We start from the raw sequence: 16,869 nt of genomic DNA, 5'->3' as shown, positions 1-16,869 counted from the left end.
AGAAATACAAATATTATACAACAATTGGAATATTGCCCATGGGGCCCGTTGCTCAAATCCGGTCCAAATCTTCTAAGTATGTCTTTTAGTCCAAGTCCTCTAAATTGCCTCTTGGCCCAAGTGGTATTACTCGACCCAAGGCCAACAAGCAAACACAAAAAAAATGAGGTCAAATATAATATCAAACCAAATCCATATTTAAAGATTCATTTACACATCTAAACATATACAATATCGTACACATTCATCACCAACCCATGTATACCTTTACATATATAAACACATGTACAAATATACACATAAACCTACGGTATATACACACAAACATATATAAACACATATATACAAGCACACATAAACTGGTATATATGCGAACACATACATATATACACACACACCGTACGCATATATATACATACTATATATGTATACCCACACATCCTCCACACATATATACACACACACCCACTGTACACATATATACACACACCCACACCACTTAATGCACATACCTCATACAAACCCTGCACTCATATATACACATACTATATATATGTGCATATACACACTGTATACAATATATACATACAACAAATCTATACGTACACACACAACATATATATATATACCCACAGACACACCATATATACACACAAAACATATACAAACACATATGAACACATATATACAAGCACACATAAACCGGTATATATACAAACACATACATATAGATATCAAAAACCCAGCATATATACATATACATACACACACACACACACACACACACACACACACACATATATATATATATATATATATATATATAAACTCGTATATATACACAATACATCACAACATCCAAAGAACATATGTTACCGCCGGACCAACATAAGTGAGTAAAAACCTTATTTCAATAGTGAGCAAACAAGGACATAAACCTCCAACAATCAAATCCAAAGAAAGAAAGCCAGATCCAAGGAATCAGAAATAAAGAGATGCAAAGTAGGACTACAGGAACATAAATAGTGAAATGGAACAAGAAGTGTCAAATATGAGTGGATCTATTACCTTCTCGGAAGAACAAAACCGAAGAGAGTGAAACTCCTTCTTCTCCTTCTTTTCTTTTTATTTTTTTCTTCACTTTGGCGGTCCCCCTCCTTCTTCTTTCTCTCACGCCACCTCTCTTTCTTCTTTTTCTTTCCTCTCTTTCTCCTTTGTGCCGCTGCTTCCTCTTGACTTTTTTCTTTTCTTTTTGCTCTTTGTTTTGTGCTGTGCGGCTCCCCCTCTCTCCCACAATCTCTCTTTCTTTTATACCATATCCCTATAAAACCCTATTTCATCCTTTTACCAAAATGTCCCCCCAAACCCTATTTATTTTCTCCTAAGAAACTAATATTTTGGTATTTTCCAATGGTTTTGCAAAAACCTTAAAGGTGTCACCTTTCCTTTTTAAAGGTTTTATTTATTATTTTATTTAATTCTCCTATTTTTTAGATATTTTCTAGGGTTTTGTTGTATTGGGTTTGGGTTTGAATTTTTATGGGCTTATGACCCAAGAAATGGGCTTTAGAATTTTTGCATGTTTGTGGGTCCAAGAAATAGGCTTTGAATTTTTTGTGAGATTACGGGCTCCAGAACGGGCTTTTGAATTATTATTATTATTATTGTATTTTTCGATTTTTTTAATTTTTAATTTTTAATTTTTTTTTGGGCCGGACGAAAACCGGGTACTACATAATTCTAGACTCTTCTTGCCCCCGAAGTTCACTTCCTCCAAAGGATCTTGGGTTTCGACCTTCAAATCATCTAATTTGGCCGGTGTTGTTTGCAAATCATTCCAATTCAACTTTTCTTTATTATTAGTGGCTAAACAGCCATAATCTTCTACTATCATTTCTTTTTCACTAATTTCTTCTGTTACAACTCTATCAATGGCAGCTTGTACTATGATTTTATTTATTGCGGCCGCCACTATCTTCTCTTCATCCTTCGACCACATCATGGAACTTCTTCAATGATTGGTTCTGATCTCCTCGTCCTATAAGAAACAATAGCCGTTGGTTGCAATAATTGTCTTGCAATTTTTTGCATCTCCTCTTTCTTAGTTTCGAACTGGATTGGTCCACATTGAGCATGATAATAGCGAGCTTCCACCTGATCTGATGTAGTCTTGAATGGCTGGTTGTCTGCCCTAATGAATTCTACATCATTTCCTCTCCAGCACACCAAGAGCTGATGTAGTGAAGATGGAATGCACCAATTAGAATGAATCCAATATTTTCCCAATAAAGCTTGATATTTGGCATGACTGTCAATGACAAAGAAGGCAGTCATGGAGGATTTTTGCCTGACAGTCAGCTCCACTGGAAGTATACCAACTGCCTTAGTAACTTCACCTGTAAAACCTGCCATAGTCACGTCAGTTGGAATTAAATCATCTTCTTTCTTACCCAGCAGCCTGAGCATTGATCATGGAATGGTATTGACCGCAGAACCGTTGTCCACCAAGACTCTGTCAATTGGCCTGCCATTTATCTGTGCTCTGACGTACAATGGCTTGATGTGTTGGGACATTTGGATTGAAGGTTTCTCCAAGATAACCCTTTTGGGGGTCTCTTCATCCATTATCTGCACCGTCACTGAGCTGAAAGGTTGATCACCTTTTCCTAGCCGGTCAAACTTTGGAATTTGATTTTCCTTTATATGCTTCTTAGCCTGCCAAGCAGCTGACAAAACTAAAGTAGTAGTGGAACATTCATATGGTACCTGAATTGCTCCCACCATGAATTCTTTTGCTAGTGATTGATCTTTTTTCACTTGGTGGCTATCCTCTTGCTTCTTTTCTTTGCGAACCCACGTCCAGTTTCTATGTTGAACCACTGGAGACTTGTAATGGCTCCTCATATATGCAGCATACTGGCTCTTGTTTCTCCTCAACTGAGTTCTGGTTAGAGGTGCTGGAAACTTCTTATGTTTCGCCAACTACCATCTGTTGGTAATGGTGCTAGCTGGTGGTTGCACATAGCGCGGTTTCTGGATTTTGTTTCTCCTTATGAACTCGAGAACTTTGAGAATTATGAGCTTTTGGTTCCCATACTTGAGATTTCTCCTTCAATTTCCTTTTAAGCTTCAGGTAGTCACGAAGATCTACATCAATTGCATGCATTGTGGTTACCACCGGAGGGAATGGATCCTCATCTACCAGCATTGACTCCTTATCTGGGAATCGCAAGACACCCTTGTTGATTTTCTCCTAAATCATGTTCTTCAGAGTCCAACAGTTGTTGGTAGTATGAGACCATAGGTCGTGGTACTTGCAATACTCTTTCCCTTTCATATCCTCCTGAGATGGTATTTTGTGTCTAGCTGGAAATGTAACAAACTTTTCCTGCCATAGAAAATCAAAAATCTCATCTGTTTTGGTCACATCAAAAGTGTAATTGATGTTACCACCCATGGGCTGCTTCTTTATTGGCTCAGTTGCCTTTGGTTTGGATAGTGCAGGACAAACCCACACTTTCTTTTCTGCAGTCACCTCCGCAGCAGCCATCTCCATCTCCTGGTAGTAAGTTCCCATAGAAGATTTCTTTATCCTACTTTCTTCTTTAACAACTCTTCATACTCTGTTACCTTTGCTGCCATTTCATAAAAATCATAAAATTTCATACCTTGGAACTTTTTGCGCAATTTAATGTGCAATCCTCGCTGGGCTATCTTGACAAATTCTGATTAAGGCAGATAGATGCGGCATCTATTCCTCAGCTTTTTAAAACGAACAATATAAGCATTGGTGGTTTCTCCTGCCTTCTGCACCATTCTGGATAGCTCAGCCATAGACACCTCTGGTTCAGCTCTAAAGAATTGAGTGTGAAATGACCGTTCCATCTCCCACCATGTATTGATGGAATTCCTTGGTAATGTGGAATACCAAGTAAACGCAGCTCCTGTCAAAGAGTTTGGAAATAACTTGAGACGAAGGTTGTCAAAGTTTGCCAATTCGCCACACTGCACATTGAAGCGACCAATATGCTCCACGGTGGACAGCCCTTCTTCTCCAGAAAATAAAGTGAAGTCGGGTACTCTGAATCCTCTTGGAGAAGGATTCTCCCTATCCAGAATAGCTGGATAGGGTTTGTGATACTCTGGCCAACCAACCGGTCTATGGCCGTAGCCATATAAATCTTGAACTAACTGTCTGAGAATCTCCAGATCAACAGGTGTTGTTGGTGGAATAACAGGTTGAACTCTGCGAGCAGTACCCACTCCTGCAGCCGTGTTGCCTCCAGATCCAGCGGGTTCAGCATTTGCATAGGCAGCTGGATTACTCATAGGATTAGTATTCCCATATGTAACAGGTCTAAAATTCTGACCATTACCAGATGGAGAGCGCATTGGGGGAGGTGTGTATTTACTGTAACCACCATCAGCCTGGTAGTTAGCTCCTTTCTGAGATGGGAATTGCCCCCCCATAGTCAGATCTTCGAACTTCTGCTCCAGCTTTCGCTCCATCTGCTTCATGGCATCTTCCATTGTTTGATTTGAACTTGCCTCCAGATTCTTGATAGTTTTGACCAGATGTTCAAACAAGATAGCGGCTTCATCGGATAAGCCAGCTGGTCGTTCAATCAGATCCTGTTTTTCTTCAGTACCGCCATCATTGGTAGCTTCTTCCACTTCTATCAACGGGTTTTCTTCCTGCAGATTCTCCCCAACAACTGGTTCTTTTCCTGACAATCGAGTGCGCGGTGCCATGGTAGTTTTGAGATTTTTCTTCTCCGGTCCCACCGGGTGTGCCAAAAAAGGTTGTTGTCACCTAAATGTGGCCCAAGGTGATGATGATTTGCGGGTGTGCCAAGGATTATAGTTTCCTACACTAATGTGAATGAATTGCACCGAATGTAAATATGACTTCTATCTAGACGATTGAACGAACTATCTTGGGACCTCAATAGTTCTAGGTTCCCCAGCTTCACTGAAGTGCGCTTCGTTGAGATTGAAATGAAGAAACATAAACAGACACCAAGAACAATTTACACAACGATGGTTGGTATTGAAACTTGATAGGAAATAAGTACAAGAGAATTTGGAATGAACATAATGTTTGCTTGAAATTGACAAGGATTTGGAGAAGTAATTGAAATGCTAAGATGCTAGGAAGCTTGAAAGTTGAAATTGCATTTGGGCTTGAGTAGTTTGTTTGTTTTATTGGTTCCCTTCTCGCATCTGTCTGTCTAACATCTTATATACTCTCTGTCTTGCACGAAAATCTCCTCCATAGACTGCAGTTATCCTTGATTTACTCCATGTTCTGTAAGTTGGAAGTTACTACCATTTTCTCACAACAATTTTCCTCATTTCTCTCATGTGCTGCCACCTGGACCATCTTGTTATAACTGCCTCCACTTCTTCCTCTTTTCATGGGTCATTCTCACCACTTGGGCTTCACTTCTACAACAATATGGACTTATGGGCTGTGATTGATGATGGGCCGTATGGGCTGCACCTTGGGCCTTGTATAACGACTAGGTTTATTAGGCCCAAGATATTTTTTGATGCCAACAATTTAATTTCACAATTCTTATTTAATTTTATTTTAGCGACGGAATATTACTAAAATTTACGTCACTGGTATTTTACATTATTTTAATAAAATATTTTTAAAATATATTTATTTTTCACAATTATTTAAAATTTTTAAATTATTATCAATGACATAATTAAATTAGAATACTTATATTATATGATTAAAAAATATTCCAAACAGAAATAAATTATAGAACATTGTTGTCAAATTATTGCAAAACAAATCTAGTCATCCTCCTCCTCCTCACCCCGACCCTCACCCTCATCACGGCTAAGATTAAAATCAGAGGGTTGCATATTGAACCGAACAAGTATAGCATCCATCATCTGGTCTCGCTCAGACTCCCTCGCGCTTGTTCTTGCAACTGCTGTCGCAAGGTAGTGATCTCCTCTGTCAACTGATCATGTAACTCGGAGTTCATCCGAGCCACACGCTCCTCTATCTCTTGCTGTGAATTCTTAGGATCCGTTCCAAATGATGTGCTCTGGGAAGATGAAAAGCACAGACGACGCACATCGTCTCCATAACCGTAGGCACGACCTTTCTTATTAATACCCTTAGTCGCCTTAAAGAACAAGGAGTCATCATCAAGCAGCTCAATAGGTGACTCTCCAGTGGTCGATGCTTGACTGGACTGGGCTTCCTTCAGCTTTATGTAATCATCCTGTATCAAAGTTAAAAAAGATATAATGTCAAATATCATAACGATTTAAAGATCATATTAATTTTCTAATTTAATAACATATGTATTACTTACGTATGTGGTGGATGCTCGGTGGTCAACGAATTCTTGAGTAGACCTTTTCAGATGGGTACAACGAAAGACCTCAGCCTTTGTAGGATCTCGACCATATTCTACTCGCTGTAATGTAAGTTAGAAAGGACAAGTGAATTTTGATCTTAAAGGCAATAAGCAATTGAAGATGTAAAACTGAGAAGAAAATTAAAAAAATTACCAATTTCTTAATATAGTTACGATGGGGAATAGAGCCACCAATATTATTGCGCCCTCCAATTTCAAACGCTCGATTTTTCTTTGCCTTATCCCTTTTTGCCATATAAGCTGGTTGCGCCCAAAGCTTTTCAAGCTCATCTCTAACTTCCTTTTTAATCCATTCACCTTTATCTTTCTTTTGTAGAACCTTCTCCATCATTCCTCGCATTAATCCTCCATTCTTTTTATTCCATTATCATCGGTAGGGTCCCACCTATATCTCTTCTGTAAAAAAAAATTGTATATATGTTATATATTTATATATGTTAACAAATATGTATGTATCCAAGTTATCTCTTCTGTAAAACAATATAAGAGACCAGTAAAAACAATATAACATATCATATATATGCTCAACAAAGTTGAACAAATAAGCATAAATTATATGACACCAAACCATGGTCTTGGGCAACTTTACTTGGACATTGTTTCCAAATGAGATATGGGTAATTTTAATTAAAAGAACATTTTCAAATAAATCAGAGGGTGCAGTAGAGTGATGAGCTACTTGAGTAGTTCATAGTTCCTTACTATTGAGCTAGTAAACAGAAAATCAAAGCTTGTGGAACAATTGGACAATTTTGTAAGAAAGTTATATTTACCTTGAACTCTTGAAAATAAATGCCCTTCATCTCATCAGGAACATCCTTCCATGTGTTCGCATAATAATCAAACTTGCTCTTAATAATCGTAGTCATCACCCTGTGAACGTCAGAAGGCTTGAATCTACAAAATAAATAATGAGAAAATATTAGTGAAGTAAATGTTTGTATAATGAATGTTTCTATAATTAATGTATATAAAATAATAAAAAGGAAAAATGCACTTACCCTGAGTCAAGATATGGTCGTATAAATATTTGGTCAGACACAGGAACAGTCGATGAAATTTATTGTGACAAGGAGCAACTAGCAGCTTGATTGTCTATCGTCTGGGTGTCGAAGGTGGGTGCAAGTGGGTTATGGGGCATGTTAGGAGTGTTATGGGTCGTTGGGAAGAGAGGCGATGATGGAGGCGGCGTCCACATCTCGGGATAAAACTGGGCAGGTGCCATTATAGGTGGCAGAATTGAATTGACAGATGCCGGTGATGAGGTTATGCTGTGAGGGGATGCTTGCTCTGGTGGCACTCTGTTATTGCCAAGTCGGACAAGTCGACGACGCCCTCAACCCGATGGAGTATCAGTATGATCATGGGAATGATCACTAAACATCTGCAAAAACATATGAAGAAAAACAACACTGGAACATGGGAATGAATGATCACTAAACAATGCCATGACATATATGAAGAAAAACAGCACGAGCACTGGAACATGGGAATGATCACTAGACATGTACAAAAACATATGAAGAAAAACGGCAATGGAACATGGGAACACTAGATATCTGCAAAAACATATGAAGAAAAACAACAATGGAACATGGGAATGATCACTAGATATCTGCAAAAACATATGAAGAAAAACAACATTGGAACATGGGAATGAATGATCACTAAACAATGCAAAAACATATGAAGAAAAACAACACTGGAACATAGGAATGATCACTAAACAATGCAATAGCCATATTTTATTGATTATTCCCCTCAATGCAAATTGAGACAGTGTAACATTGTTTCTGCAAAACATCAAACAAAAGTTTATGGGAGAGCAAAAGGGGGAAAAAGAGCTCGCCTAAGGATTAACTGGTGTATTCTGTGAATTACCAACAAAAGAGGAAGTGAAATTATTACCGGAAAACTTTTATATATCGAAATCCTTTTCTTATCTCTTTAGATGGTAGAACAAAAAAAAGAGTGAAATCTCTAATTTATCAAGCAAAAAACATAGATAAAAACCCCTAATTTTATCTCTTGAGAGCCGTCACTCACTCACATTGAGAGCTTCTTCGTTTTTGAGAGTGAGTCGGATTTCCTCGAATACAAGTCGAGTGTAGTTTTCGTCAACAACAAACCACACAACCCAAACAACAATCGTGTAACTAAGAAGAGAAGGCACAAGAAAGCAAACAACATAGATAGAATCCCTAATTTATAAAGCAAAAAACGTAGATAAAATCCTTAATTTTATCTCTTGAGAACCGTCACTCACCTTGAGAGTGATTCGGAGTTCGTAGAATACAAGCGAAGTGCAGATTTCGTCTAGAGCAAAAGGGGTGGATTTCACGAGCAGTAGGCTGCAATTTCGCCAATCTCTTTGTGTGAGAGAGAGAGAGAATGAGTTGGGTCGATTTTGAGAGATTTCATGATTTTTAATTTTTCGCCATCGCGCTAACTGTTTTTGTATATTTTAATGCCCAATTGTTTCATATATGGTAATTAATACCCAATTGTTTCATATATGGTAAATAATAGTATTTAATACATTATAAATTGGAAAAATATTTTAATGAAAATATAGTATTGATGTATAATGGTCCACGGAAGAATTCTTGAGAAGTCAAAACGTGTTCGGAGAAAGCCAAATAGGAATCGGAATTGAAGTTGCTGATTTTGAATTAAAGTTTCAGTTTTCCAACTTTGACCGTCCGTAACTTTTGATCTGCTTGTGTGTTTGCTTATTATAATATGTTTCCGAGGACTAAATTTGAAGACCTAAAAGTCAACGAGGGTTAGACCCGGTTGAGTTTTGCAAGGATCTCAAAAAGGTGACGTTTTGTAGACCGACGGAGTTAATTAAAATTTCTACACGTTTTGTGAACAAATTCAAATGTTACTAGCTTCCGTACTGCGTCAAGTATTCATTACATAGCAAAAAACAATAATTAAATTAATCATCTTCATAACACAAATCATAGTCATCGGATTCTTCCTCTGTCTCCGAATTGTATGATCCTAATCATTCATCATCCTTAACAGGCTCTTCATCAACTAATTGTTGCCTCATAGCAATTTCGTCTACTTCCTCTGGTTTAGCTTCATTGTCAACAAGGGACTCTATTTGGTCAATGTCTACTCTAGTTGACTGAACTACCACTTCATCTTCTTGTAAAGCATCATCAACCTGCTTTGATTGTGCACTTATTGTGTGTCTGCCTTTTGTCTTAATCACAGCCAACCAATCTCGTATGCCTTCTGGATAAGGTGTAAAGTACACTTGTTCCGCTTGTTGTGCAATAATAAATGGACCAAATTTCTTGTACCTCGACAAGCCCATAATGTTTATGCATTCGCGTACCTCGATTAGGAGTTGGGTCGAACCACTCACAATTAAAAAGTAAAATTTTCTTTGTCAGTAGTCCTGGGAATTCCAGTTGCACAATCTCTTTCAGTACTCCATAGTAGTCATTTTCTAATTTCCATAATCAGTCCTCCGCATGCATACACCACTGTTGATTGTTGACTTGCCTTCACTCCACACATCGGTGTTGAATTTGTATCCATTGACATAATACATATGCCATAGTTCAACCCTCCTCATCGGTCCCAACGCCACATTTCGTACTGAGTCATCGGTGATATTGTTCTGTGGGTCATGAACCTTAAAACATAAAAAAGATAATTTAATCAGAATATAATTAGTCTATTATATTTAAATAAAATTATGTCATGTATTTATAGTAAACAGATACATACATAGTGTCTAAACCATGATGCAAAACCTATCTCAATCTGATAGTCGACTGCATCGTCATTCATTGTAGGTGATGTGGCTCTCACGAAATCTGTGTACAAGCTGCGCACATATACAAATGACATACATAATTTACATCGAATATGCTTACTCTATAAAAGCATCACAAAAAAGTAATAACTTACTTTATAAAAGGTTGGACAATGTCGCAATTCAGAAACACATACAATGTTGCAGCACTATATTCTCTATCATCGAGGTAGCGCCTACCAGCTTCACCAGCAAGGCGACCAGGTTGATTGAATATAGAAATTCTATTGAATTCCTGATTGAATGTACCGAAATCATCATTTCTATGGACTCTTGTTCGTCGAGTGCTCACGTGTGGTTCAAAATAATACAACGCGAACGTTGATGCCTCTTCGACGATATATGCTTCACAAATAGATCCTTCCACATGAGCTTTATTTTTAACCTTCTTCTTTAGAAAGTGTAGGAACCTATTACAAAATTTAATTTAACGTGTCATTAAATCAATTAAATAATTTCAGATATTAACAAGAATATTAAGTAAAGAATACCTTTCAAAAGGATACATCCATCTGTATTGAATATTACCACCCATCATTGCTTCGAACGGTAGATGTACAAGGAGATGTTCCATGGAGTCAAAGAAAGACGGTGGAAATATACGCTCAAATTTGTAAAGGATCACAGGAATGTTTCCCTCCATTATGCTCAATTGATTACCATTTAGCGTAGTCGAACATATATCTCTGAAAAAGTGACTTAGCTCTATAAGTGAAGCCCAAATCATCTCGGGCAATGCTCAAAATGCAATCGAAAGTAGCCGCTGCATGAAAACATGACAGTCATGACTTTTCATCGCAAACATCTTTCCTTCCCTCATGTCTACGCATCTTCCTAGGTTCGATGCATAACTGTCTAGAAGCGTTAAATTGGAAACCCAGGAACAAACCGCCCTTTTTTGCTCTAATCTCGGGCAATGCTCGAAATGCAATCGAAAGTAGCCGCTGCATGAAAACATGACGGTCATGACTTTTCATCCCAAACATCTTTCCTTCCCTCATGTCTACGCATCTTCCTAGGTTCGATGCATAACTGTCTGGAAGCGTTAAATTGGAAACCCAGGAACAAACCGCCCTTTTTTGCTCTATGTTGAGGCAAAATTGTGCTTTCGGTTTGAAGGATTTACCGTTTCCATACTCCACCAACTCTAAAGCTCTGCGTTTACAATAATGTGAAGGATCCAACCGGGAATTAACATTATCCTTTGTTTTTCCCTTAACATCCATACAAGTATTGAAAACGTTATCAAACACGTTCTTCTCAATATGCATGACATCGAGGTTATGTCGTATGATATTGTTGCGCCAATTAGGCATATCCCAAAAGATGCTCCTTTTTATCCAATTATGTTCTTGGCCATATCCCTGCAAGGATAATGGACCTGTCTCGATAATCTTTTGAAAGTTCCAAACTCGTGCCAATACTGCTTCACCAGACAAATGTGGAGGAGGTTGTGACTTCTCCAATCGATTCTTGAAAAATGCATCATTGTTTCGCTTAAATGGATGGGTCATAGGCAAAAACTGTCTGTGACAATCAAACCATGAATTTTTCCTACCATTTTTCAAGGTAAACGCCTTTGAACACTCCATGCAGTAAGGACATGCTAACTTTCCTTGTGTCATCCATCCAGACAGCATACCATAGGCAGGGAAGTCGTTTATAGTCCACATCAACGCAGCTCTCATAACAAAATTTTCTTTCATGTACACATCGTATGTTATGACACCTTCACACCACAATTGATTTAGCTCATCAATAAGGGGTTGAAGATAGACATCGATTCTGCTCTTCGAATCTTGAGGACTCGGAATGATTATTGTCAGGAACATAAACTCCCTTTTCATGCACATCCCAGGTGGTAAGTTATAAGGAGTCAAAATTACAGGCCAACATGAGTAGTTCTTACCAAATTGTTCGAAAGGAGTGAATCCATCTGCGCACAAACCTAATCTCATATTACGTGGGTCTAAAGCAAAATCTTGATATGTTCTGTCAAAATATTTTCATGCTTCTCCATCAGATGGATGACACATGATGTCGGCCTCTTGTTGATGCTCATAATGCCACCTCATCTCCTTTGCTGTAACTGTTGAGCTAAATAGCCTCTGAAGCCTGGGAATTAATGGCAGGTACCACATACGTTTAACTAGAATCTCCTTGAAATTTCCACGTCCAGATCTTCGAGGTTTATAACGGTCTGCCTCGCAAAATTTGCAGTGCGTCAAATTTGCATCGTCCTTATAGTATATCATACCACCGTTCGTACAACAATTGATTCTCTGATTACCAAGACCAAGTCTAGAGATAGATTTTTTGGCTTCATAAAAAGTTGCAGGCATTCTATTATCTGCGGGCATAGTCTCCTTCATAAGATGAACGACATCATCAAAACAACCCTGTGACATATTGTAGTCAGCTTTAATGCTTAAAAGCCTCATTGTAGCTGACAACTCTGAGTGTGACTCGCAACCATCCCATAGTGGAGCTTGGGCAGCAGTCAACATATCAAAAAACCTTTGTGCCTCAGGATTAGGTGGTTCTGACACGAACTGCTGGTTGTAATTATCTTCTTGTAAGAGCTCCTGCCCAACAGATGGTCCAGCAGCGTCCATTACCATCTGTTCATATGGATTGAAACTATCCCGATTACTACTTTGCCAGTAATAATTTGCAGTATCTGTCTGCACATAGACAGTCGCCTCGTGGGGAATATTTGGCATTTCTTCACCATGACTAGTCCAGCAGTGATATATGGGCTGAAAACCTTTCTGGTATAAGTGCATCCTTATATCATCCAACCCTCGATATTTTGTACATTTGCACCTCACACATGGACACCTTATTGTTCCTGTACTATGAAATTCTGAACTATTTTGACAAGCATAAACAATGAAATATTCAACCCCGTTCAAGAACTCTTCTGTAATTCCAACTCGGTTAGGTCCAACTCTATTGTACATCCACGTACGAGACTCAGGAACTTCCATGATGAATATAAAACCAAATGTGAATGGAAGAAGTATAAAGAGATAGCAAGGAAGATGAAGTAGAGAAATGAGATAGAATGAAGCAAATGTGACTGTAGGTAAAAAGAAAGGTCTGTCAATCTAAACTATGTTGAGTTGATAAAACTTTTTCTTCTTTGGTCACGGTTTTAGTGATGGAAAATATTTCCGTCACTAATTTTAGCGACGGATAAAGCCATCAATCGTAAAAAGTTAGTCTCTGACACCATATGAAATGACAACATTTTCAAGTAGTGACAGAATTAGTGACAGAAAAGTATTTCCGTCACAATAAAGTCATAAAGAAAAGCTGTCTCTCTGACACACTGTTTCGGTAGTAGCTTTTTCGGACGGACTTAGTGATGGAATTAGTGATGAAATAATTTCCGTCACTCAATTTAGTGACGGTACGTTATATCCATCGCAAAAATATATAATTAGCGACGGGTCTTTTTCCGTCACTAATAACAACGACGGTATTAGTGATGGAATATTTTCCGTCACTAATCCATCGCTAATTATGACGGGTGTTAGCGCCATAAATTAGCGACGGATTTTGTGACGGTTAAATTTAACGACAAAACATTCCGTCACGAAATCCGTCAATGGACAAAATTCAAAATTGACTTTGGTGACGGAATATTGAATATATTCCGTCACTATGGAAATTTTTAGCGAGGGAAACATTTTTGTCACTAATTTCTTGTAGTGATAAAGGCCACAAAACAGGGCGATTGTTGAATCTCCAAGAGACAAGATTTTATTATTCATTCAACAATGAAGCCACTGAAAAAATTATGAGCTCTTGCTGTGTTGGGTCGTCTTATGGTTGGTTAGTATGTTTGGATCAATACGCATTTCCGTTCCTCTTGAATCCATTTACTTGCCAACAAATTCAACTTCCTCCCATGGATTGTTCTTCATTGCCCACATTTGCTAGTTGTAGTACTCTTGACTACTTATACCACGATACCTCTGTATGGGTAGAGAGATTTGTTAAGAAGGCAATATTGTCATCATGTCCGTCTAATCTCAACTATTATTATGTGGCATTAATCTACGATGAAAAATCAAGCTTAGCTTTCTGTAGAGTCAATGGTGATGGATCTTGGACTAAGCTTGATGGGAAGCATGCACCCTATGAAGATATAATCATATGTAACCAGACACAGCTTTGTGCATTGGGTCTTGATGGCTCTCTTGAGATGTGGGATATAGTTGAGGGTTGTATTAGTCCTGCAAAGAAGATGGACATCAGCTCTGTTGAAATCAGGAGGAGAGAAGACTCTCAATGGGGGCGCTTCGGAAACGAACCTGATCAGAGTCTCAAATACTATTTGATGGAATCAAGTGGGGGTTTGTTGCTGGTGATCAGGTATTTTGAATACCTTCTTAGAGAAGATTGTTATCACCCTTTGTTCAGTTCGGCATTTCCTGACCAAACTTTACACTTTGAAGTCTTCAAATTAGACAATAACCACAAAATGTGGATGCAAGTGGATTCGTTGGGTGATCATGTGCTATTTTTGGGTGGAAGCGAGTCCATCTCCATTCCTGTAGTAGAGGACTGCAAAATGTTGAAACGAGATTCAATTTACTTCACCGGTGATTTATGGGACCATAGGCCCGGAGAATATCTGTTTGGAGGACATGACATGGGGGTCTTTAGTCTGCAAGATGCGAGCGTAGAATGTTTCTATGGATGTCATGAGATGGAAAAGATAGAAACAACTCCAGTCTGGGTTGTTCCTCATCCTTGGTTTTGAGCAACGCAAAGAATGCTGTAAGTGGGATTCATTGCAATATCATCTTTTTTTATTGGCATTCTCATATACTATAGGTATTGAGGATCCTTCCAGGAAATAATTCTTTTTAAATTTTACATCAATACAATGATTACTTCTTTTTGCTTGTGTTCGATGTCTGGAAACACATTTTTTTTTTTTTTTTTTGCCTTTCTGCGCAGGAACGAGTTAGGATAGAATACTGTTGGTGTTAAAACTGGACTCTTATCTTTTGGTTAAAGATGAATACTAACTCTCCAGAACAAATTAAGGATAAACATAATGGAGAAAAAATGATTTCTCTTATTCATTAAAACTCAATTTGCAAGACCCATATATAGGGATATTACATGCGTAAAACAAGGAAGAAATAAAAACTAATTACATGATCATAACAGACTAAAGTGATTGCGTAAGAATAGGTCTCATGCAACCAACCTTGCCTACAAGCAAGGTCCTTATTCTCCACTTATCCACTAACCCGATCTTCTATTTGACCTAGTTTGCTAACTTCCAACACTCTCCTTCAAACTAGGTCTGGTTGTGTTCTCTTCTTCACACCGGACTTCTTTTACTCCAAGCATATCTCTCATCTTCATGAAGCTCTTGAATGATAAAGGTTTGGTAAAAATATCAGCTACTTGCTCAAGTGTATGGCAGTAAACTAACTCCACAGTTTTATTCTTGACATGATCCCTGATAAAATGAAACCTTGTGTCAATATGTTTGCTTCTCCCATGTTGTACTGGATTCTTGGCAAGCTTAATTGCAGATTTGTTGTCCACATAAATTACAACTGAATCTTGTTGTGGCTGCTTCAGTGCTATCAACAAATTCTTCAACCATATCGCTTCACAAACTGTGGAGGCAGCCGCAACATATTCTGCTTCACAAGAGGATAAAGCCACAATATTTTGCTTCTTTGATGACCAAGAGAAAGCAGTTGAGGACCCAAAGAACACATATCCTGTAGTGCTTTTCTTTTCAATCGGATCTCGTCCCCAGTCACTATCCGAATAACCTTTCAGCTCAAACTTCTCCCCACATGGATAATATAAACCAAAATTCAGAGACCCTTTAACATACCTCAAGATTCGTTTCGCTGCTTGCCAATGAGACTCCATTGGTGTCTCCATATAGCGACTTAAGAGGCCCACTCCATATACAATGTCGGGCCTTGTTGTTGTAAGATACCTGAGACTTCCAATCAAGCTTTTATAATGTGTTGAATTAATCGCATCCCCTTCACCTTCTATGGTCAGACTATGATTCGGCACAACAGGTGTGTTGACTGAGCTACAATTGCTCATCTTGAATTTCTCAAGTATCTCCCTTATATATTTCTTTTGGGAAAGAAAGATCCCATCATCAGTTTGATACACCTGGATACCTAAAAAATAAGACATAAGCCCAATGTCCGTCATCTCGAACTCCCGAAACATATTTTGCTTGAACTGAGCAAATATGTCTTCATTATTTCCTGTGAATAATAAATCATCCACGTAAATGCATAGCACCATGAATTCGCCATTTTTGCTTTCTTTGGTGTACATTGAATGCTCATATGTACATTGATTAAAACCATCCTGTTTGAGGTATCCTTCTAATCTTGAGTTCCAAGCTCTAGGAGCTTGTTTAAGCCCATACAAGGCTTTCTTTAGGTGACAAACTTTGCTCTCCTTTCCTGGTACACAAAACCCCTCTGGCTGTTGCACATACACCTCTTCTTCAAGTATTCCATTAAGAAATGCTGACTTAACGTCAAGTTGGTATATCTTCCACTTGTTTGATGCTGCAAGTGAAATGATTAGTCTCACAGTATCAAATCTAAT

At 38.2% G+C, this 16,869-nt stretch overlaps 3 protein-coding genes across 3 annotated transcripts; 1 reads left to right on the top strand and 2 right to left on the bottom strand.

The window, feature by feature from the left end:
- Nucleotides 1-5,906: 5,906 nt before the first annotated feature.
- LOC120006016 lies at nt 5,907-6,757 on the bottom strand. The gene is made up of 3 exons (XM_038855895.1): nt 6,541-6,757; nt 6,342-6,446; nt 5,907-6,248 (listed from the first exon to the last, which is right to left on the bottom strand). The coding sequence occupies exons 1-3, from the start codon at nt 6,745-6,747 to the stop codon at nt 5,907-5,909; spliced, it is 654 nt and encodes a 217-aa protein (XP_038711823.1). The 5' UTR covers nt 6,748-6,757.
- A 5,494-nt stretch (nt 6,758-12,251) lies between these two features.
- LOC120006015 lies at nt 12,252-13,235 on the bottom strand. Its single transcript, XM_038855894.1, has one exon. The coding sequence runs from the start codon at nt 13,233-13,235 to the stop codon at nt 12,252-12,254; it is 984 nt and encodes a 327-aa protein (XP_038711822.1).
- Nucleotides 13,236-14,050: 815 nt separating this feature from the next.
- On the top strand, nt 14,051-15,019 carry LOC120006014 (putative F-box protein At4g17565). Its single transcript, XM_038855893.1, has one exon. The coding sequence runs from the start codon at nt 14,051-14,053 to the stop codon at nt 15,017-15,019; it is 969 nt and encodes a 322-aa protein (XP_038711821.1).
- The last annotated feature ends 1,850 nt before the right edge of the window (nt 15,020-16,869 follow it).

This window comes from Tripterygium wilfordii, chromosome 9, assembly GCF_013401445.1.
Source record: "Tripterygium wilfordii isolate XIE 37 chromosome 9, ASM1340144v1, whole genome shotgun sequence".
NCBI lineage: Eukaryota > Viridiplantae > Streptophyta > Magnoliopsida > Celastrales > Celastraceae > Tripterygium > Tripterygium wilfordii.
The sequence above is the reverse complement of the archived record's forward strand: the minus strand, read 5'-3'. Positions and strand labels throughout refer to the sequence as shown.